The 22,321-nt window shown below is 33.6% G+C and overlaps 3 protein-coding genes across 3 annotated transcripts; all 3 read left to right on the forward strand.

The window, feature by feature from the left end:
* Positions 1 to 149: 149 nt before the first annotated feature.
* On the forward strand, positions 150 to 3,546 carry LOC110803697 (DNA-directed RNA polymerase I subunit rpa49). The gene is made up of 4 exons (XM_022009235.2): positions 150 to 719; positions 1,184 to 1,330; positions 1,752 to 2,066; positions 2,754 to 3,546. The coding sequence occupies exons 1-4, from the start codon at positions 351 to 353 to the stop codon at positions 3,159 to 3,161; spliced, it is 1,239 nt and encodes a 412-aa protein (XP_021864927.2). The 5' UTR covers positions 150 to 350; the 3' UTR covers positions 3,162 to 3,546.
* Positions 3,547 to 5,626: 2,080 nt separating this feature from the next.
* Positions 5,627 to 14,571, forward strand: LOC110802958 (uncharacterized). The gene is made up of 17 exons (XM_056834917.1): positions 5,627 to 5,801; positions 7,494 to 7,596; positions 7,940 to 8,156; positions 8,715 to 8,836; positions 9,001 to 9,048; positions 9,177 to 9,290; positions 9,413 to 9,532; positions 9,858 to 9,993; positions 10,653 to 10,826; positions 10,929 to 11,087; positions 11,699 to 11,805; positions 11,922 to 12,012; positions 12,367 to 12,508; positions 12,695 to 12,854; positions 13,462 to 13,578; positions 13,672 to 13,798; positions 14,175 to 14,571. The coding sequence occupies exons 2-17, from the start codon at positions 7,517 to 7,519 to the stop codon at positions 14,412 to 14,414; spliced, it is 2,154 nt and encodes a 717-aa protein (XP_056690895.1). The 5' UTR covers positions 5,627 to 5,801; positions 7,494 to 7,516; the 3' UTR covers positions 14,415 to 14,571.
* Positions 14,572 to 18,827: 4,256 nt separating this feature from the next.
* Positions 18,828 to 21,820, forward strand: LOC110802962 (formin-like protein 20). Its single transcript, XM_056828535.1, has one exon. The coding sequence runs from the start codon at positions 19,040 to 19,042 to the stop codon at positions 21,431 to 21,433; it is 2,394 nt and encodes a 797-aa protein (XP_056684513.1). The 5' UTR covers positions 18,828 to 19,039; the 3' UTR covers positions 21,434 to 21,820.
* Positions 21,821 to 22,321: the final 501 nt, after the last annotated feature.

Genomic DNA, 22,321 nt, shown 5'->3' on the forward strand with positions numbered 1-22,321 from the left:
ACCCGGTTCTAAGAAAACAAGTAACCCCCATTGTACCAAAAACTTGCCCAAAAAAGGGGTAAACCCGGTTTGATGACGGAGTATTGATGCGGTGTTTTCAACAAAAATTTTTATTGATGTGGTGTGCGGAATTCAGAATCAGGCCATCAGCCCACAAGGAAAAAAAAAGAAAAAAAAAAAAAAAAAAAACCCAAAAAGCCTAACCAGCCCATTGATCTCCTCTTCCTTCCCCCCTCAGCTTCTCACGCTTCTTCGTTGTACACTTGTACTCTATAGGGTTTATCACAGAAAAACCCCATTGTTAATTTCCAAAAACACCTCTTTTTCTCTGTCCTTGAAATCAAACAAACATGGATTCAAGACCAGACCCCCAATTACACAAATCTAAGAAAAACAAGAGGAAAATCCCCAAAGTTGATACGACAATCGAAATGTTGAAGGAGAAACAAGAGAAGAACGCACCAATTATAGGATACTACCCATCTGGGTTCGACCCATTAAAGCGCAAAAATCCAGAAACAAGTGACCTATTTTTTTACAGGAATCAGAAAAAGCTTAGAAGAGTCGAGTTTGTTGTAAAGCCAAATGAGTCCGAAGTTGATTATATGGGTTCCAATCATTCTGGTGAAGCTGCTGCTGGTAGGCTGAATTCTTATGCTATTGCGGTTATTAACAGGCGTTCTCAGTCTTTCAGATTTTCTCCCATTGCAGCTAACAGGGTATTGCATTTTTTTATTTCATGTTTTTTTTTTTTTTTGCTTTCTATGGGTCGATACCCTGTTAACAGAGTATTTCTTTCTATGGGTCGTACCCTGTTAGCTCGACATCACTGATCTTTGCTCGATTAATTTCTTTTTTCTTTTTTTTTTTTTTTGCTTTCTCGATTAATTTGTCATAGTGGCAGTTTTTGCATCAGCTGTTTACTTCTTCAATTGTTCTGGTAATGTTTTTAGTGTTCAGTATTTGCATAATTTATTTTATAGAATCCTGTCAATAAAATTGTTGTAGGAATATCAGAATGTTCCTTTATATAAACTGGGGTTGTCATTAAAAAAAGACTGGTCTTGGCCGTTGTTTACTGTAATTATGATCTCCGTGCATCTTTGGAAAACATATACCTTTCTAAGTTCGAATCCTTTTCCCTAACATGAACCTCGGTGTTGAACTTGTTGACAATGTTCAGGTTTTCAGGTTACAACCATTGCCTAAAGCATTAGACATGTCTGAAAAGGAACCTGAAACTCCAGCCAAGGTTGATGATGCAGAGGATATAAGACAAAAAAAGCGGAGTCTTACTGATCGTTATGGTACCAAGACTGCGATTAAGAAGGTTTATATTCTTTCCACTTGGATTTTTTAAATACTGCAGTGACACTAATCTTTGGCATCAGGATCTCAGGCACCGAAGGCCTTGGCTTTGATGCAGTTACGATTTGTTTGCATTTGTTATGTTGTGCATTTTTCATGAAACTTTTGAACATGTTTTATGAACCTCTGCAAGCTGTATATAAAGGAAATTCATGTTTTACGAAGTTATGTGACATCTTATTGTACTATTTGGGTACAATGCCAAGTTATTAACTCTGTCATATAATATAATGATAATTGCTAGTGATGTAGTGAAATTCTCCATACAGATAAGTCAAAGATAAACATTGTCAGTTATAGTTTTGCAATTCAGAAAGTCGTTAAGAATTCTCGGTTTTATTTAGTGTTTAGACAAATTATTGAATTAGATGTCTCCCTTGCAGGACAAGTTAGCAATGCGGCTAAGTCAAAAGGAAGATCCTGATGTAATGCCGGAGATAAACGACATTTTAGAGGAAACTCCTATAGACGCGACTGCACTTAAAAGTTCCAGTTTGGACACTCCGCATAGTGTTCCCCCACATGATCTCTCGGCTACAACACCTGAGAAGGCTTATCTGCTCGAAAAAATTATACTCAAAGGAGAATGGGAATATGTGAAAGACGTTATGGAGCTGTTGCAATCTGGGCAGGAGGTAAAACCAGATGTTTACCCAAGTTTTGTGTGCAATCGTTGTTACAAAGTAGAACTATGCAAGGTAAGCTGTTTAGCGACAAAGACTCTGCTGCTTTCACCTAAATTCGCTTATTTTGAACTTATCTGAAACTTATTTGAACTTGGGTAGCCCTTAGGGCTTAGTAGAACTTGTTTGAACTTCTTTTTCATTTTTGTATGGTGAAAAGAACATAGCTGTAGCCTATAGTATAGTTAGGCTATTGAGAGCCGTCTCTGGACACGTTGATTATTTTCTCACTGGATATTTGACTGTTTTCTTTTCCTTATCTTTTTCTGAGAAGCCATGAAAACGTTACATATTGTCAACTTGTCATCACAACAATCTACATGTTTTGTTCTTTTAGGAACTAGTAGTCAATTAGTTACAGTTAAAGGCAGTAGTTACAGTTTGCTTCAAGAGAATTGTCTGTCAAAATGCTTGGCTAGGTATAAATATGGTTATGGGACGGCTCGGGCTTCGGGTTGAGCCACGGGCCAGTGCCATACCAGTTCAAAACAGGGCCCAGGCCCATGGGATGCAGTGCTTTTTAAAAATAACCTAGGCCCGGCCCACTACTTCATGCTCGTGCCTGCTCGTGCTTTTTTCATGCTCCGGTCGGGATCTTTACTCCCTAGGTTATTGCTGTACAATTGATCTCAAAACATACTTGAATACTGTTTTGTTCTTCCCATAGCTATTTATAATACCGTTATATTCCTGATTCTGTAGGATGAGACAGAGAAGGGAAAGCTTGCTGGAATCCTGTCATATATTGCTCAACTCATAAACTTCAAGAATCGACATTCACTTGATGGCGGAAAATCTTCAAAACACAAATTCCTGCCAAGCATATTGTTACAGAAGTTTACAAAAATGTTTGTGGATGCAGATAAAAACCGGATCGCAGATGACAAAATAGGTTCCCTAATCAGCTATGTGCTGGTTCTCACCCTATTTGTTGACGAGTTTCAGACAGATTTCACAGACATTGCCAAGGATTTGAAGATGAATGCATTGAGCCTGAGACCTTATTTCGAGAATCTGGGTTGCAAGATTGCGAGGAGAAATAAAGTGACTGTGATGACACTTCCTGTTCCTCTCAAGTTCCCAACACTGAGGAAGAGGAGAAGAGGGTAGACCTTAATTCCCATTGATTCCTCCAACAGATTTATGCAGACACTGTCTCTTACAAACTGTGGTAATCAAAATGGATCTAGAGTGCAGCTACCGACAATGGTACTTGATTAATTTATTTTCTGGAATCTCAGTAACAGAAAGATGGTTTGGTACTGCAAGCTATAGCACAAGAACAACAGCTGAGAAAGAAAGAAGGAAAGAAAATGAAGAAGAGGTAAAGTTAGAGATTCTAACTGCATAGATATGCCTATCAAACAAGTGAAGTGATTGTTATTGTTTCTTTTGTGTTTAGCTAAATTTTACTGGGTTGAAACTGGATAGACATGTTTATGTGTTTTTGGATTCATCATGGCTAAAATTTGATATACAGTTGCTATTTTAGGAAGTCTATCAAACTATTATAGTATTTCCAAATTTTGTACTCTTTTATGATCAGTATTTCCAATATGCGTGTTTGGTACGTGGGAATGAGAGTTTGGGGATTAGAGGGTGGGATGATATTGTGAATTGGTTGTTTATGAGTGTATCCTATTTTCCTACTAAAACATGCTTACATATTTCTAGACCCAAAGCTTGATAAAAAAGCACGACCTTGTGGTGGTGGACAATGAACTCCAACAGGGGATGATCAAAGGATCATACATATGATCTTTGTAGTAAATTCATTCTGTGCTCAAACTAAATTAGTTTTTGGAATGAAAATGAGTTGTTGTTCAAGATATGGACTTTGCAATATCATGAAGTATCACATCATTACGAGTCAATCTCAAGCAACCGTAATCACACTATGGCTTGGCAAAAATATAGGGGGCATTTTTATCTTTTCAAGTGAAAAAGTAAGAGTATTTTCATCTTTTTGAGCAAAATAACACACATGAACAATTTGGTGCTAATAGTTGAAAAGTGAATCAATAGCATTACAATTGCACAGTGTAATGATATCAATTGAGTAGTGTAATAAAATTATGGACAATTAGTTTTTACCACCTAAAAAAATCGAAAACTTAAATTTTACCACCTAAAAAATTTAGAAAACTTATTTTTTACCACCTGAAAATAGAAATTATATCTCTTATATTTTCTCTTCATCCACGATTTCATGTAGTTAGGGATGTCAACGAGCCGAGTCGAGCCGAGTATTTGCCTGTTCGAGCTAGGCTTGATAAGAAATTTTCCAGCTCGAGCTCGAGCCAAGCTTAACCAAGCTTTTAATTTTCCTGTTCGAGCTTGGCTCATTTAAGTTTTTCGTTGTTCGAGTTTAGCTCACGAGTAGCTTGTTTAAGTTCAAGCTCGAGTCGAGTTGAGCTATTAGCAGACGAGCCTTAATAAACGAGCTTTTAACAAACGAGCCTTAATAAACAAACAAGATTGAATTTAAACGATCATATTAATAAGCTAGAGAAATATTATTTTCAAAAATTATAAAACATAAACTTAAGGGTTTTGACCTTTAAGAATATTAATATATCCTTGATTGAAGAAATAAGAATAGTAAACATTATACGATTTTGGTAGTTTGGGTAGTATACTAGTATTTAGTTAATTTTTTACCCTTAATTTTAGCATAATTATATGAATAATATCATAATATATTATTTGTTATTATTTTATTATATTTACTATAAAAATATTTTTGTAGAAATTTAATATACATGAGCTTTTAAACGAACACGAACGAGCTTGGAAACGAACATGAACGAGTTGTTCGCGAGCCTAAACGAGCCGAACAATAGGTTGTTCGAGCTAGTATAATTTATTAAACGAGCTTAAAATTTTTGTTCAAGCTCGTTTGTTTACTAATGAACGAGCTTTGACAGAGCCTTTGACCGAGCTTGTTCACGAGCTGTTCGCGAGTGCATCGGCTCATTGACATCCCTACATGTAGTTAACATCCTTTGCATTCCCCTGCTTCCTTTTCTTCCATGAATTTACTTAATTTTTTCTCCCATTAATTTACAAAGTTTTACAAGATTGACCAAGTTCAATGATAATAAAGAGAGGAGGGTGAATGAGTTAAAGAAGATCGTAGAGGGTTGTAAAAATTTGGAGGGAAATTGAATTAGTGGCCTCACATAACAGTTTCATCTATTTTATCGTTTTTCAGGTGATAAAAAACAAGTTTTAATTTTTTTTAGGTAGTAAAATACAAGTTTTAATTTTTTAGATGGTAAAAAATAATTTATCCTAAAGTTATTATACTTTTATGTCCCATGGTACTTTTTATTTTTATTTTTTGTATTTACATTATTCTCGTGGTTGTGGAAAAAAAGTCAGTAAATACGAAGGTTAGTCACATATGGCTACGGTACTACTTCGGTTACTCCACATTACGTCTTGTTTAGCTCCACAATCCCAATATAATTCTAACACAACTAAATATAATTCTAACACATTCTATAAATCCAGATATTCTTATTCCTACTAGGAATCGATACCATTATTATTATTACACAAACATTATTAGATCCATAATTCCATATCCTACTCTAAGTTGGTATTATGTAGTATTTGCCCTATAAATTCGAACTAATTAATAGCATAATTATACATACATAACAAATTGAGATATACATCAGTCTATTAATTCTCTCAATCCCTCGGTTTTTTCTTCGATCACCATCACCCTATATTTCTTTCCAGGTATATATGTCTCTACTTCTTTCGCTAATTGTTCGTTCTTATGCGGAATATAATTTTGGCAATGTGAATGTATTGAATAACAAGTATAGAGATTATTACGAATACTTTGATAGAAAATTTTATGGATATCGTTTTGTTAGGGATTAAAAATTAGAGTGTACGTACATGCATGGATCGTCAAATTACCACTAGTTTTGGTGTTATTTAGACTATACTTCTTATGTTTTTTTTTATACTCCCTCTGTCCCGGAATACACGCACCGATTCGAGTCGACACGCTTGCCAATGCACAACTTTGACCACCAATATCTTTAACTACATATTATAAAAACTTATGAAATATTAATATTTTGAAAATATATGTTAAGATGAAGCCAACAATATATTATATGCTAACTTTTGTTTTCATATACTAGAAATATAATAGGGTCAAAGTGAATTATGTGAATAGTGCAAAAAGTCAAACTAGTGCGTGTATTCCGGGACGGAGGGAGTATTACAATATTGCTCATCTTCACGCATGTTAATACACAACCTTGATCATTAATATTTTTAATTCTTAATAAATAGTTATATTTTGAAAATACAAATTGAGACGAATATATCAAGATCTTACATGTTTATGTTTTATCTTTATGTAAAAATCACCAGCAATAGTCAAATACTCAAAGTAGATGGTGTAAGTAGTTAATTTAAAAAATTCAAACGTGTTGTGAGTATTAAAAATGGAGGAAGTATAAAAGTTCGGACACGATAGACGGTCGCTGATCTTATATTTCGTAAGTTGTAGTAGTTCAACATCGTTAGGAAAGTTACCCTTATCCCGTCAAAAACAGAGGAAAGTTACCCTTATGATGATGAGTTCGTATAATTAATAATGTCAGTCCTAATTCCTAAGTTGTGTAGCTATAGGATAATTAATTATATTTATATATATATATACCTTTCCCCCATGGTTGTTACTCTACAATTTAAACAATTCAATAACCCGTACGACCATACGAAAAGTATTATTACAAGATACACAAGGTAAAGCTCCAACAATTAAGTAAGTTAGATTAATTAGTTAGAATAGAAAGTTTTAACAAGTTATTTTACTAGTCGATTAATCAGAATACCGTTCTAAGTTTCTAACTAGTGCATAAAGGGCTAATACGTACGTATGCATATATCAAAATTCTGATTCTTTTCCGTAAATAATTTTAACGTGAATGTATTTACACCTCGCTTTTTTCTTCTTTGTTAATTACTCCATATTATAAGTAATTGGTCAGTGTTGTTGATTAACTTTATGCACTATTATTTAAGTTTTGACTGAAACATTTTTATAGAACGGATAAAGTATTACATAGTATACTACAAGAAATTGTACCATTTTCCGTCGCTAAAAGCCAATAATCGTTGATTAATGACGGGATTTTTTTATCGCAAATCCGTCATAAAAGGGGCCGTCGTTAATGGAAAAATATGTCGTTAACCCGTCGTAAAAGACATTTACGACGATTGTCCCCCTCATTGTTTGGTTGTTATCTCCGTCAGAAAAGGCTTTTGCAATGGAATTTATGACCCGTCGTTATTAGGTTGTCATTAAAGATACAAATTCTTGTAGTGGTAGTAACTTTTTTCAGATTTATCACGCATCATGTTACTACGTACTATGTTACATAATTTATTTATTTTCGCATGTTACAGATTCGGTTCTTGAAATCTACATAATGGAGGTTGGAAAGAATATGATAATTTTTTTCATGGTTCTTTTAATGGTGCTTGGAAGTTCTGATGCAAGAAGATATCCGTAAGTCATCATTTTTATTTTAAGATTTTTTTTGCTAATAAATACTCTACTCTGTATAAAGCTAAAATTTCACAACTCCAATAATCTATTTAATTAGTCGAAAGTGATAAAAGTTGCAACTTGTGACGTGCGACATATTGTATTTTTGAATTGGAAAGTAAACATATTTACATGATTTATGTAGGGAATTAAAATAATTTACATTTACATAATTCATAAAGGACAAAGAAAAAGATGTTACTGTATCAATCTAATTGATTTCAATATCAACACGAATTTATATATCATTAACTAATAATTGCAGTATGTAGTAATTTGTGTATTTTGATCTTATTGTTTGCAGTGGAAGACATACAAAAACTCATGACAATAAAGGATCAAAAGAACATCATCACCATCATGATAACAAAGGATCCAAAGAACATCACCATCATGACAATAAAGGATCAAATGAGCATCACCATCATGATGATAAAGGATCAAAAGAGCATCACAATCACGACGATAAAGGATCAAACGAACATAAATCTGTTACTTTGAGCGTCGTCGATAATCAATATGTTAGTCAATATCTCTCTTCTCTTAATAATATATGACATTATTAGTTACTAATTATTATTACACCTTTGATAAGCTTAATTTTTTGGATGAATAATTTAATTTATATATTAACTGATAGAAATTTGAGGACGCACGCGGAAGTTTTTTGATGGACCTGATAATATAACAAAATTGCATTGTTATCATTTATTACATTAATAATAATTGTATAACAATATTTGCTTTGGAAAAACACTTGTTTCTACTCCTCGTATACATTTTGTGGAGCTCTCTTGATTAGTTCATCCCTAAACTTATGCAAATACAACTATTTATAGTCGTTGTATTATGGTTTTTAAATTCTTCTACTAGATATTTCTTAAGTAAATTCTAGACATTATTTTAGCTAGATTTTTCTACACACTATTACTAGATTTTCGTATATTACATTCTGCATTTAGATTTTTCTAGATTAACATTGTAACATTATCTTAACTAGATTAGCATTTAGCACGTACCCATGCATTGCAGTATTGTTTGAATTTACGTACTAATTAATTTTATTTGACTTGATTTAGGCTATTATGGATAATGGAATCGTCCAAGTTACATTTTCAATTCCAGGAGGTCATGTGGTTGGAGTTGAGTATGGTGGGATGAAAAATGTGCTTGACTCCTCTCACAAAGTGAGCAATAGAGGGTAAGTACGTTACGTACATTCACATACGTACATGCATGTTCATAATTTTTAGCATAAACTGTTTGTTATTGTTGTATAAATATAATAAATATATATATTTCGAAAAGGTTCAATTTAAAATATGTTACGGAGTAATAATTTGGAGTATTGTTTTATATATGTAGGTACTGGGATATATTTTGGACGACAAAAGATACCGAAGGAGAGGAGTGGTATGCTTACTAAAAACACTAAATTTTTTATTTTATTATTATGATTATTATTATTATTCATTCTGTTCTTGAATATTAATCATATTTCCGTATTAGTCTCCCTTCTAAATACTTATTTTATGATGCAGGTTAAGTATGGAAAAGTTCGAAGTGATCAGGAATGATGGGGACCAATTAGAGCTTTCTTTTTCAACACAATGGAATGGAGATAAAAATTTAATTCCAGTTAATTTAGATAAAAGGTACTGAGTAATGGAGTAAAATGTAAAAATAAAAATCATTAAGCTAACAAAGGAGCACAAAAATAGACTAATTAAATGAGAAAAATGCTAACTATTTCTAATGATGGTATTTTAATTTGTAGGTTTGTAATGCTTCGGGGTTCATCCGGATTTTACAATTATCTTGTAATTGATCATGATGGAAGTTTTCCTGCAACCACTCTTTCTCAGATAAGAGTAGCGTATAGACTTCGAAAGGACAAGTAAGGCTCCGTTCTATTCGACTTATTTTAACTGGACTTATATTATCTGAACTTATCTGAATTTATCTATACTTATTTTTTCTGGAAAAACTTATTTTATCTTAAATAAACTTATTTGTGTGTGAAATGTCTGCAAAAAAAACTTATTATTTGTGATCTTACATTATCTGAATTGTCTGAAATAAATCAAAACAAGTTGAACAAAACAGAGCCTATGAATTATTATTATTTTCCTATACCTCACTCAACTCAACCTATAATTTTCTTCATTCTATCTGGCTTACTACGTATATATGACAATATATATGTTTATTTTTATTGTTAGGTTCCATTATATGGTTATTTCGGATGATATTCAAAAGATCATGCCAAGAGAGGAAGATTTTGCGAGAGGTCGTCCACTCGCGTATAAAGAAGCGGTTCTATGGACAAATACTTCCGATCCAACGTCAAAAACCGCGGTATTATGTTTGTCAATTTACTAATAAAAAACTTTTGTGTGCCCCCGATATACGGTATTTTACCGTACATCCAAATATAAAAGTGAATCAGATCAAAGATATAAGTACGTGACCTTATTCGAGGACTAAAGTTACCTTACTCAAGGATAAATGTGATCCTAACCATTGAAAAAATGTGACCCTGCCAATAAAAAATGAAGCGGCTGATCAAGAGTGATATGCTTTTACAAGTTATAACTGTGACTAATACAACACCAACAATGAAAATTTACACCAATACACAAGTGTAATATAGGTAGTAGGCTACGTGGAGTTTGATCCCACATCATGTACAATATTATACATTGCCCTACCATTTGAGCTAATAGCCTTGAAAATAAGGTAACTTATAACTACAATAAAGAAAACTTATAACAACAATAAGGGTAACTAAAATATTACCTTCCTCTTTTAGGCCGCCACACAATATATCATCGTAGATCGGCCTTTCTGAAAAGTTTGTGTTTACTAATTTACTTTTTTGTTTCTTTCTTGTAATTCCAATCTTTTTGTATTTTGTATATATTCAATTATTCATCCTTCCTAATGTATGGAGTATGATCGTAAAGTTTAATAGCTCAAGTTTTTTTTTTTTTTTTTTTTTTTACTTGAATAATTAGGTTGAGGACAAATACATGTACTCACAAGACATGAAAGATCAACAAGTACATGGATGGATATCTTCAGATAAATCCCCAATTGGATTTTGGCTAATAAAAGCAAGTACGGAGTTTTATTCAGCTGGTCCCTTTAAACAGGAGCTTACTTCTCATGTTGGACCAGTGAGCCTTGTTGTAAGTATACATCAATAACTACGATTTTATTATAAAATAAATAAATTATACGAGTATTTAGTAATGCAAAATATAAAATTATGATTTCATTTTTTATTCCAGGACTTTTTTAGTTCGCATTATGCCGGTAAAAAGTTGGTACTATCAGTTGAGGATGGAGAAGCTTGGCAGAAGGTTATTGGTCCTTGTTTTGTTTACTTGAACAAAGCATCTAATTCTCAAGATCCTTATGGACAACTTTGGAACAATGCAAAAGATCAGGTAATTACAAAGTTTATAAAGTTGTAGATATGAATCAATCCACTAGCCGATGACCTAGCTTCAAAGTAATAAAAACCTTAAAAGAAAATAAAACTAATCACTCGGTATCACTTTAAGTTTTCAGTTTTTTATTTTTTGGTTTTGGAAGTCATATGATTTAGATTAAATCATGAACTAAAAATTAGTCATACTTATAGTAATCATGTTGATTTAGAAAACTGAAAACAAAAAAATAGAAGCTACTTTTTATAGTTTTCATATTTTGATTTTTAATTTTACAAAAAACAGAAAACTATAAACAAAATATGATACCGAACATGTATAGAAGTATAAAACAATCCCATGGACAAAATTGTGGCCCGTATAGAAAGTAAGGAGCAATAAATTATTTATTTTTGTTATAAAAAAATACTTCTGATTATATAAAACATTTAAGCAACTATGTTACCAAATTTCGCCAAAAAAAAAAAAAAAAAAACTACTCTGTTAAAAAATGTAGCATACTGCATATATTATTATTTTCGTCGATTAAAGTTGCTTTATATGAATAAGTCAAATTATTTTTCTTTTTCTCCTTTATTTTTTTGATTTTTTGGTTTGATTTGCATCAGTTGCAAAAAGAGAATGACAAGTGGCCTTATAATTTTCCGTCGTCTAAGTTTTATTTCAAAGCTAATCAACGAGGATCCGTTCAAGGCCAATTATTCATCCGAGATAGGTAAATACGTTTATCCTTTATTTTCTTTTCACATTTTATCACTTCTATTTCATTATCAGTAAAATAGATATAGAATTATAAAGTTCATTGGTTAACTTTTAACCTCATGGTTGTAGGTACATAAATAATAATTTGATTCATGCAAGTTCGGCTTGGGTCGGATTGGCCGCACCCGGTGAGGAAGGTTCATGGCAAACGGAGACTAAGGTGCATAAAAATTAATAACATGCGACCATATTGTTATGTATTTTGTCTAGTAATATTTTATTTATTTATTTATTAACTTATTGAGGTTTGTTGGAAAGCTGCCCTACTGTTATTTATTTAGGTTGCATCACACATAAGATCGAAGATGACACCATTAAGTTTTTCAATTATACGATTAAACTATGTAACTATTTGATTAGGAAGTATCTTTGATCAGGATGTCTAAATATTTTATTATAAAGTACAACTATGTATAAGACCGTCTCATTTAAGTTTTTTATATATTTATTTCGTCGATCTAGCAATAATTTATTTTCACTTATTAACTTATCGAGGTTTATTGGAAAATAACAGGGATATCAATTTTGGGTTAAGGCGGATAATGACGGAAAATTTATTATCAAAGGCGTTCTCGAAGGAGAATATAATCTCTATGCATGGGTCTCCGGATTCTTAGGCGAGTTTAGACATGATACAAACATCATAGTTCGCCAAGGTTCTTATTCTTCCTAAACCTAATCATATATATATATATATATTTCGTACATATAATTATGAATTATGTGATGGTTTTAATCATATATATTTCGTACATATAATTATGCAATTATGTGATGGTTAATACGTTTATAAGGAAGTGTAACACAATGTTTATGCTTGATTAAATGTTATGTTGATGCAGGCGAACGAATAAGTTTGAATGAGATTGTGTTTGAACCACCACGAAATGGACCTACTCTTTGGGAAATCGGAATTCCTGATCGTACTGCAGCTGAGTTTTTTGTACCTGACCCAAAACCAGGATATACAAATCCCGCCCTCCTTAATAACGACAAAAACAAGTAATTTTTTTTTTTTAATTGTAACACCACTCATACTATTATACTTCATATTCCCTCCGTCCCTTAATATTCGCACTGTTTTGACTAAATACGCTTGTCAATGCACAACTTTGACCACCAATTATCTTTAACTACATATTATAAAAACTTATAAAAATATGGAGTAATATTTTGAAAATATACGTTAAGATGAAGCCAACAATATATTATATACTAACATTTATTTTCATATACTAGAAAAAAAAATAGGGTCAAAGTTAATTATGTGAATAGTGCAAAAAGTCAAAACAGTGCAAATATTAAGCGGTAACTTTTGTGTAAGACCGCTTTACCGAAAAGACCAATTTTATTGCTGAACTAATTGGTTTCACTGGTTAACTAATTAGTTCTAGTGCCTAACTAATTGATTTCAATGCTTGACTAATTAATTTTAGTGCAAAACTAATTAATTTCAATGCTTAACTAATTGATTTCATTGCTTAACTTATATGATACCAAGATGATCTTTTGTTTAAGACCGTGTTATATAAAAGTTTGTAAATATTAAGGGACAGAAAGAGTACTGTGTTTTAGATATAAACTAATTAATAATTTTTTACCTTAACAGGTATAGACAATATGGTTTGTGGGAGAGATACACCGATCTTTATCCTAACAATGATCTCGTCTACACGGTCGGTACAAGTGATTATACAAAGGAGTGGTTCTATGCTCATGTTCCAAGGTAATATTCCATTTTCTTTCATACTATTTTCTTTACGTTTTATTTTATGAATTTTATGGGTTTGAAAATAGTTTATATTTTCAATATATTCAGGGGAACGAATGATAGGGAATTACAACCAACAACATGGCAAGTCCGATTCCCACTCCAAAATGTGAATCCATTTCGAAGATATACATTGAGAATAGCATTAGCTTCTACAAATAATGCTCAACTACATGTAAGTAACATATATAATGTTAGTTTTTCAATCATACAACTATAATATTTTAAATGCAATTAATGAAAATGTGCGTATTATTTTTCTTAGAATTATGCCTTAAATCGGTCAAACCCCTTACTGCAACGCCCCAACACGGGGATATAAACTCTCTAGGTAATAACCTAGTTGTATTCTGTAATCTGTACTCCTCAATATCAATAAAACTTTCCTCCCCTCTGCCTGTGGACGTAGCTTACACATTATTAGTAAACCACGTTAAATCTCTGCGTTCTTTAATTACGTTATTTAATCTTTCTTTGCATCCGTTATAACAATTTTCTTGAATGGCGAACTCAATGTAGTACGTGTTGTTTGACGTGTGACCATTTTGCAGATTCGGTTCAATAGAGATCCTTCGTCTAGACCACAATTTACGACGGGAAGAAGGATGGGATTTGATAATGCAATTCCAAGACATGGAATTCATGGCTTGTACTCTCAATTCAGTTTTGATGTGCCCGGCTCGTTTCTTCGTAATGGAATGAACACTCTTGATCTCACACAACCAATATGTAGTAGTTTTTGGAGTGGTGTTATGTATGATTATTTACGTTTAGAAGGTCCTATTTTTTAGTTTTTAGGGGTTTTTTTTTTTGACATTCAGTTTTTAGGGTAGGTACGAGGTTTAGTGTTCAAATGTAATTAATTTTTCACTTGATAACATTATATCAATTCATTGTAAAATCTAACTCTCTATACTAATTCTATTGAAATCTAATTATTATTATTTTTCTTTGTATTGTTTATTTGAGATTTTGCTAGTTGATCACTAAATTAGTCATGTCCTGAATTTATCACGTAAAAATAATTTGATATTGGCAACTTAGCGTATGGGATTGTGTTAATTTAATTTGGTTGAGTTTATTGATTATCCATCGTTGGTAATGTGATTGATTGGGTAGAGTGGTGCTTGAATGATTATCAACAAGCTAAGTGAGAAAGGCATTGCTGGAACATCGCAACTCTTATAAGTGTTCTAGCTATTTACTTGATTTTCACTTACTCCGTTATATGAAATTTTTAGTTATTGGAAAGTAAAATTATTGAAACTTATTGAGTTATAACTTAAACATGGATAACCTTTATTCGTAAGAACTTATCTTGACTAAAATACAGTAATAATTGGTATTGTAAATCACCTAAATTAGGATTCACTTGTCGAACGGAAAATTAAGAAAGCAATTTTTTTTTTAGCCAGTAATAGTCTAGAAAAATTAAGACAACATGTTCTGTGTGAACAAAAGATCTTACAAAAATAAATCACTATATTTTTTCGATTCGACTGATGATGAAAATCCAAATAAAAAAACAAAAAATTAAAATTAAAATACAAACTACGGAGGAATTAGACGTGGCGGATACACGACCCTAGCATCCTCATTTAAAATACTACCCAAGTTCTAAAGGAATACTAATGTAAAACATAGATATTTATGTGTTCAGTCGCGCATTGGTTTGCAAGTCAGTCTGCTGCTCGATTACCTTTTCTAATGTGTGTGACATTGGTGTACCATTCTGCCATTCTGGGCATTGGAGTAACTTGATACAGTAGCTTTACATTCATTTTCTATCTTAATACCCCATATCCTTTAATAATCCAAGATGATACTATATTGAAAAGAAAAAAAAAATGGTGAGAAGATATTTGATTGTCTTCCCCCCACGTTATGAACTTACTCCTACCTCCGTTTCTGAAAGTTCTTTACGCTTTGGAAAATGTGTCCAAAGTATAAAAACTTTGACCGTAAATTCTCACTATTATATACATCAAAATATTACATGTAAGATCTTGTCAGATTGGTCTCGGTATGTATTTTCAGAATATCAAATTTTTATAATTTTTTCACATACGGAATTGGATATATTATTAGTTAAATATTACATTGGAGTTCGTGCAAATAATAACTGTAAAGATTTTTTTGAAACGGAGGAAGTATTATGTAATTCTTGGCTCAGAAGATGCACAAAAAAAGGAGGCTATTATTACAATTTGCATGAACTTGTTTTTCCAACCAAAAATACAACAAATGTAGGCAAATTAATTTACTATAAATACCTCTGTTTTTTTAAAAAAATTCCAACACTCTAACTAACACGTTTAGTAATTAAGATACAACTTTGATCATAATTCTAATTATCTTTTTTCTAAAAAAATCTTAAAATGTAATATTATGAAATTAGTATATGATGAAATCAATTCAATGACATTTTATTTGATAACATTTGCTTTTAATAATTAGTAAAATTATATGGTCAAACACTACAAGAAATTTGCTTTCAAAACGAAGGAAGTAGGTAGACTTCATGACTTATAATGTATGATGATTTATAGATCTTAAAACCAATTATTGGAATTGGTCAATGACAGATACCTTGCTGATTTAGTTTAATAATTTTTATACGGAGTAATAAAATATATATTCCTTGGAGTAAAAGCAAATACATTATGGAAAATCATGAAATAATACGGAAAACCAAATTAAGGAATCAAAGAATATGACTTGAATTTGTCCTAACCTCAGGTTTTATTTTATATTTACCAATTTTTTTTGTCAATGTCTAATTATATATTTTCCACGGCATATTTGCTAAACCCTAGAAGTAATGAAAACTTATTGACTATGACTTTAACGATTAGAAGCATAATCTACGCGTTAGCTAACACTTATCTAATAATCGCAGCTCATATCTTTGTTATTACTCGTTACAAAATATAACTCAAAGATTTGTCGAGCAAAATATAATAAATGGTCCGTCTACGCCATTACATATACTTCGTATATACAATCCTTATTTTATTTGTTAAAATAAGTTGGGAAGGTTTTTTTTCAAGTGCTTGAATAATTTGATACAATGTGTTACATGGTGTCACGTGAAAAACGATTACTCCATAAAAGATCGACAAGACCTCTTAACTCTTACGTAATAAGTCTTAAAATATAACCCCTATAAATATAAATAAGAATAAAGTATATTTGAAAAAGTTGTGTTCTTTTTATTGACACCCATATATGTGAAAATAAACATTCTTTTTTGTTAATTAGCTTATAGATTATGGAGTATTTGAAATGGCCTACATGAATACATGACATGAGCATTTTATGAATCACGGTGAGAATCTCATTTACAAAAAGCTTGCATTTTGATATATAAAAAAAATACACTAATACTCCGTAAAACTTGAAGAAGTTGATAACCTAACTTAGACGAATCTTTTAAACTTGTTTTTTTATATACTCCGTACTCCATAAGCCCATAAGCCCAGATTTCTCACAAATCACGTATATGAATGAATTACGAAATATTACTTCCTAGAAAAGAAAAAAAAAATAGCTAGAGATTGTTCTTTCCTATGGAGTTTGGTTTGAATTGGTGTAAAACATTTTCCTCAAAAATAATTGTCCTCTTTAAACATTTTCTTTTCTTGATTTTAGCAAGGGTAGAAAATAATTTTTTAATTTTCTCAAGAGTGGGAAATCACTTTTCCACTTCTCCTCTTTACCTCCTCTTCTCTGTTACCATCATTCCCATCATTCCTCACGCATATACTATATACTCTCGTCTTCTTTTTTCCTTATAAATTTTCTTAAGGAACCTAACAAAAAAAAAACTAATTTAGAATTGTGTTTTTCGTTAGAAAATAATATTTTCTGCAAACCAAACGGAGCACTGGCGAAACCATGATAGCTTTCACAAGTCACAGGACACATAATTGAATGATATTCAACGAGCATTGCACATGGAGAATAGACAACGATTTGGATCTTTTTATTTTGGAGTATTATTAGAAATTGTGTCCAAAAATAAAGCAATTGAGGCAAATCCTAACCGTAGACTTGAAACGAGGCACACAAACAAGATTATTAGTGGGGAAAAAGAAAGCGACAAAAGGTCCCTCCTAATATCAAACTACTAACTACACTAGTACAACTTTTCAACAAAGAAAAGCTAATACGGATTAACATGTACCCATAAATCATAATCATGGAAATGGAATGTTAAAAAAAAAAATGAAATCGGGGGAGGAAGAAAAAGTTAACACGACGACCTAAGGGCGAACGATGAATCAATCTATACATGACACGCTCGGCCTTAACAAGTCTTGCTGATATGTTGTAGGACATATTATATGCATCCGGGAACACGGTGCATCCTCTCACATTTTCTTTTTATACGTGAGGAGAAAATGTGATGGGGATCGCTAATGGGCATAAATATACCCTTGGGTGTACGGTGTACCCGGGTATATCTAATAATTTTTAATATGTTGTGATGAGATTGGTGTACACCTGTAGAGCTACATGCAATCGAGTCGTTTTGTATTTTTACTCCTTTGAAGAAACACATTTTCATTGTTTAAAAGCACATGTTTACCGTTAAAAATATTTTGTTACACAAAAAGTATATCCGCTTTAAAAGAACAAATAATATATGTGCTTTTAAACTCTACAACGTGCTTTTAAACTTAAAAATATGCTTTAACGTTTTAACCCAGTTGCATGTAGAGCTACATACAACCGGTGCACCTTCTAATTTGTGGCATATCTTTGTTATGGACAATTTTGTAGTGTATTTTTAGTTATAACCCCCCTAAAATTTGGGTTATAATTGCGTAAATCTCATATTATATTGCTTAATTCTTCTATTAGCTTCCTAGTTTAACGATTTAAGATTCGCCACTAAGTGTACTGCAATATTCTAGTGTCAAAACTTTGGGCTATCGTAATTCATAGTATCTCGGATCATAGCTTTCTTCAAAGTTGATAGGCAGAACAAATTAATGTACAAAAACTACGTAATATGACAGCAAAATGGACATCAAAATTCAAAAGAGTTAGAACAACCTGGATATAATAGTACTCTCAACTCTAAACGCGTTGTTTCGCAAGATAATACGCGTCCCTAACAAGTTAAAGTTTTTCATTCCTCACGAGCAGAAGCGCATCATGTTGTGGGCCCACATCTCACAACACATTACACTGCAGCCGTTACCAAATTATATAATCTAACAATAATCTTTTTCAATCATCTACTTCGTATTATTTATAGCATACTCTATTTATTGTCCACAAGCAAGCACAATCTATTTATATAAACAACCATTATAATCATCCTTTTAAACCAAACCCAACATAAAAGTTACACAATACAAATCAAAGGCAGTTAGTTGAACACACAAACTAAAAAAGTTGCACTAACATGGAGCAAAAAGATGAAGACCCACCTCCTTTTTGGATGCAGAACACCACCGCCCTCCGCCGTGCGGACCGCCACCGCCATAGACGCAACCAATTGGCATCGAGCTTATTTCTCAACACTGGTGTTCTTGTTGTACTGTTGCTGGCAGCAGCTGTTGTATTCCTAGCTATAGTGATCCCTTCTGTATTGTCTCTTGCTCGATCGATCTTCAATCCGAGCTTAGTGAAGAGTAGTTGGAACTCTCTGAATCTGATTCTTGTTCTGTTTGCGATTGTTTGTGGGTTTTTGGGAAGGAAGGATGATGATCAAAGTACACCAGTTAGCAGTCCTATGAAACAGGAAGCTGTTAAGTCTGTTGAATCATCTAGTCCACGTCAGTGGTATGAATATCAACAAGATAGTATGAGGAGGTTAAGAAGGAACAGTAGTTCGTACCCGGATCTCCGGCAAGAGGGACAGTGGTTGGTGAGTGAGAATAGGTGGCGGTCGTATGATGATACTCATGTATATAATCATCAGTTTCAGAGATCTGAGAGTCGTATTAGTCGTAGCAGATCTATGGGAGTGTTGGATGAAGATGAGATTGATGTTAAAAACATTGGGGTTGATACTTTTGTAGGTGGTGGAATAGAGGTTGCACCACCATCGAGAACACCAACACCAACACCACCACCAGCTTCTCAAAATAATGTTCATGTTAGATCCAAACAAGTAGCTGATGAGGATGAGGATCAATATGTTACCAAAAATATTGAGATGGTTACCAAATCTGAATCAATTCCACCATCTGTCCATCAATCAATTCCACCATCACCACCATTGTCACCGCTATCTCCAATATCACCGACCTCGTATTTCTGGCCATCACCATCGCCACTGCCCCCACCTCCACCACCGCCGCCCCAGCGAGCACATTCATCAATGTCAGTTAAAAAGAAGCATGAAAGTAAGCGGGACAGCCCAATAAGAAGGAAACCCAAATCAAAAGTTGAAAAGCAAATGCCAACATCAGCATTTCTACAGCAACCATTATCACCACCCTCTCCATTATATCCAACCAATGACTTTTGGCCACCACCATCACCCCCGCCGCCACCACCCCCACCCCCGCCACGAAATGCATTTAAATATCAACCATCGTCACCACCATCACCATTGTATCCAACCAATGACTTTTGGCCACCACCATCACCCCCTCCGCCGCCGCCGCCCCCACCCCCGCCACGAAATGCATTTAAATATCAACCATCATCACCACCATCCCCATTATATCCAACCAATGACTTTTGGCCACCACCATCACCATCACCCCCGCCGCCACCACCCCCACCCCCGCCACGAAATGCATTTAAATATCAACCATCGTCACCACCATCACCATTATCACCAATCAATTATTTCTGGCCATCACCATCACCACCGCCGCCGCCACCTCCACCACCACCACCTCCACGAACACATTCATCAATGTCAGCTAAAAAGAAGCATGAAAATAACAACCCGGGAAAGAGGGAATCTAGATCAAAGGTTCCAATTCAAGCACCGCCACCACCACCTCCACCGCCCCCACCTCAGTCACGGCCAATAAGAGGCCAGTTCTCAGAAGACACCAGAGATAAAAAGAGAGGGATTGTAGTTAGAACCCTCAGCCGTCTTCCAAGAAGGAAAAGGAAGCAGGCAAGGAGGAGTTATGAGAATTTAACAGAAATTATCCAACCTCCAAAAACATCAATTCAACGTTCAAAGTCCACTCCAGAATTCCCACCAGCATCTCCTCCACACCCGCCACCACCACCGCCTCCTCCACCACCTTCCATGTTCCAAAATATTTTCACCAAAAAGGGAAAGGGTAAGAGGAAAGTACATTCCCATTTCACTACCACTTCATCCCCTCGACATGTGCCATCACCACCTGCTAGGCCGCAACAACACCAATACCAAAGCCATAGGCCGTCACCTAAGACTACAACCACGCCACCAGCTACCAGAAGAACAGTCCCACTCCCACCAGCTAAAACAGATAGCTTCAGCAGCATGGCTGGAAACAATGGTAATGGCAGTGAGTCACCATTGATCCCAATACCACCACCACCACCTCCGCCGCCATTTAAGATGTCAGCATGGAGGTTTGTCACACAAGGGGATTACGTGAAGATAGAGAGCAACAATAACAGTCCACGCAGTTTCGGCTTTTCAGCATCAGAGGACGAGGACAGTTCACCAAACAATCAGAAAAGTAGCAACTTGTTTTGTCCAAGTCCAGATGTGGATACTAAAGCTGATGACTTTATTGCCAAATTCAGAGCCAGACTGAAACTTGATAAGATGAATTCAATTAAGCGGAATCATGGGACTGGTCCTTCACCACTGGGATCCGATTCAGGCCAACCCTGATCCAAGATCAATGCCATGGCAGTCCAAAATCAGAATGAAGTCAGTATATTTTTCTCAAGTATCAAAACAGGGATTCTTTTTTTCTTTTTAAATTATTCCTTCATTTATTCTTTGGGGTGAGCTTTTTTTGTTTTTTTTGTTTTGGCTGATACGAGAAGTGTAGATGTTGTTGATAGACTAGAATGATACCATAAGTCCATAATACTCAGCATACTCATATGCGGAAAGTACACACAGATATGGAACCTTTTTTTTTGTCCTTCAATTCTAGTACTAGTTTTGTTTTGTTTCCGGGCATATCATGATCTGCTTCTACTTTAATAAAGGATATCTACTAGAAGTTGTTGTATAAAAAAACATGAGATAAGGATATTTTTATTTGTATTATATCTGTTGTAATGAAACATACCCTCAACAAAAGAAGTGGTACAATGTGTGGTAGCATGTGGCAACTTCATAACAAAAATTCTTTACAGATATTTGCTACTCCGTAATGTAATATTCATCACATCCCCATCTCATCTACCTGGCCACGGATATTTAATTTTCTAAATTAATCAGACATTACCTAACCAACCTTGACAAGCAGTCCTTTCCCACAATTAAAGGCAGACACAAATTTAGCTGATAATTGAATCAACTTCAACATCTAACCCCAACTCCCCAAGCAACATACGGCCAGCTGGATATGATTAAAAACACTTATTTATGCGTAACGATTATATTTGCAAAGTCATTAGCTAACAGTTCATCATGCATGAAACTTCTCAGATCAGAAATTTGCATTTTAGGAGTTTACAGGTTACCTTGAGTCATCTATTAGAAAGGCATCCTCTGCAAGCTAAATAGCTAATACTTCAAGTAGCTTTGTAAAGAATGGATCTTGCT

Source organism: Spinacia oleracea, chromosome 1 (genome assembly GCF_020520425.1).
Source record: "Spinacia oleracea cultivar Varoflay chromosome 1, BTI_SOV_V1, whole genome shotgun sequence".
Classification (NCBI taxonomy): domain Eukaryota; kingdom Viridiplantae; phylum Streptophyta; class Magnoliopsida; order Caryophyllales; family Amaranthaceae; genus Spinacia; species Spinacia oleracea.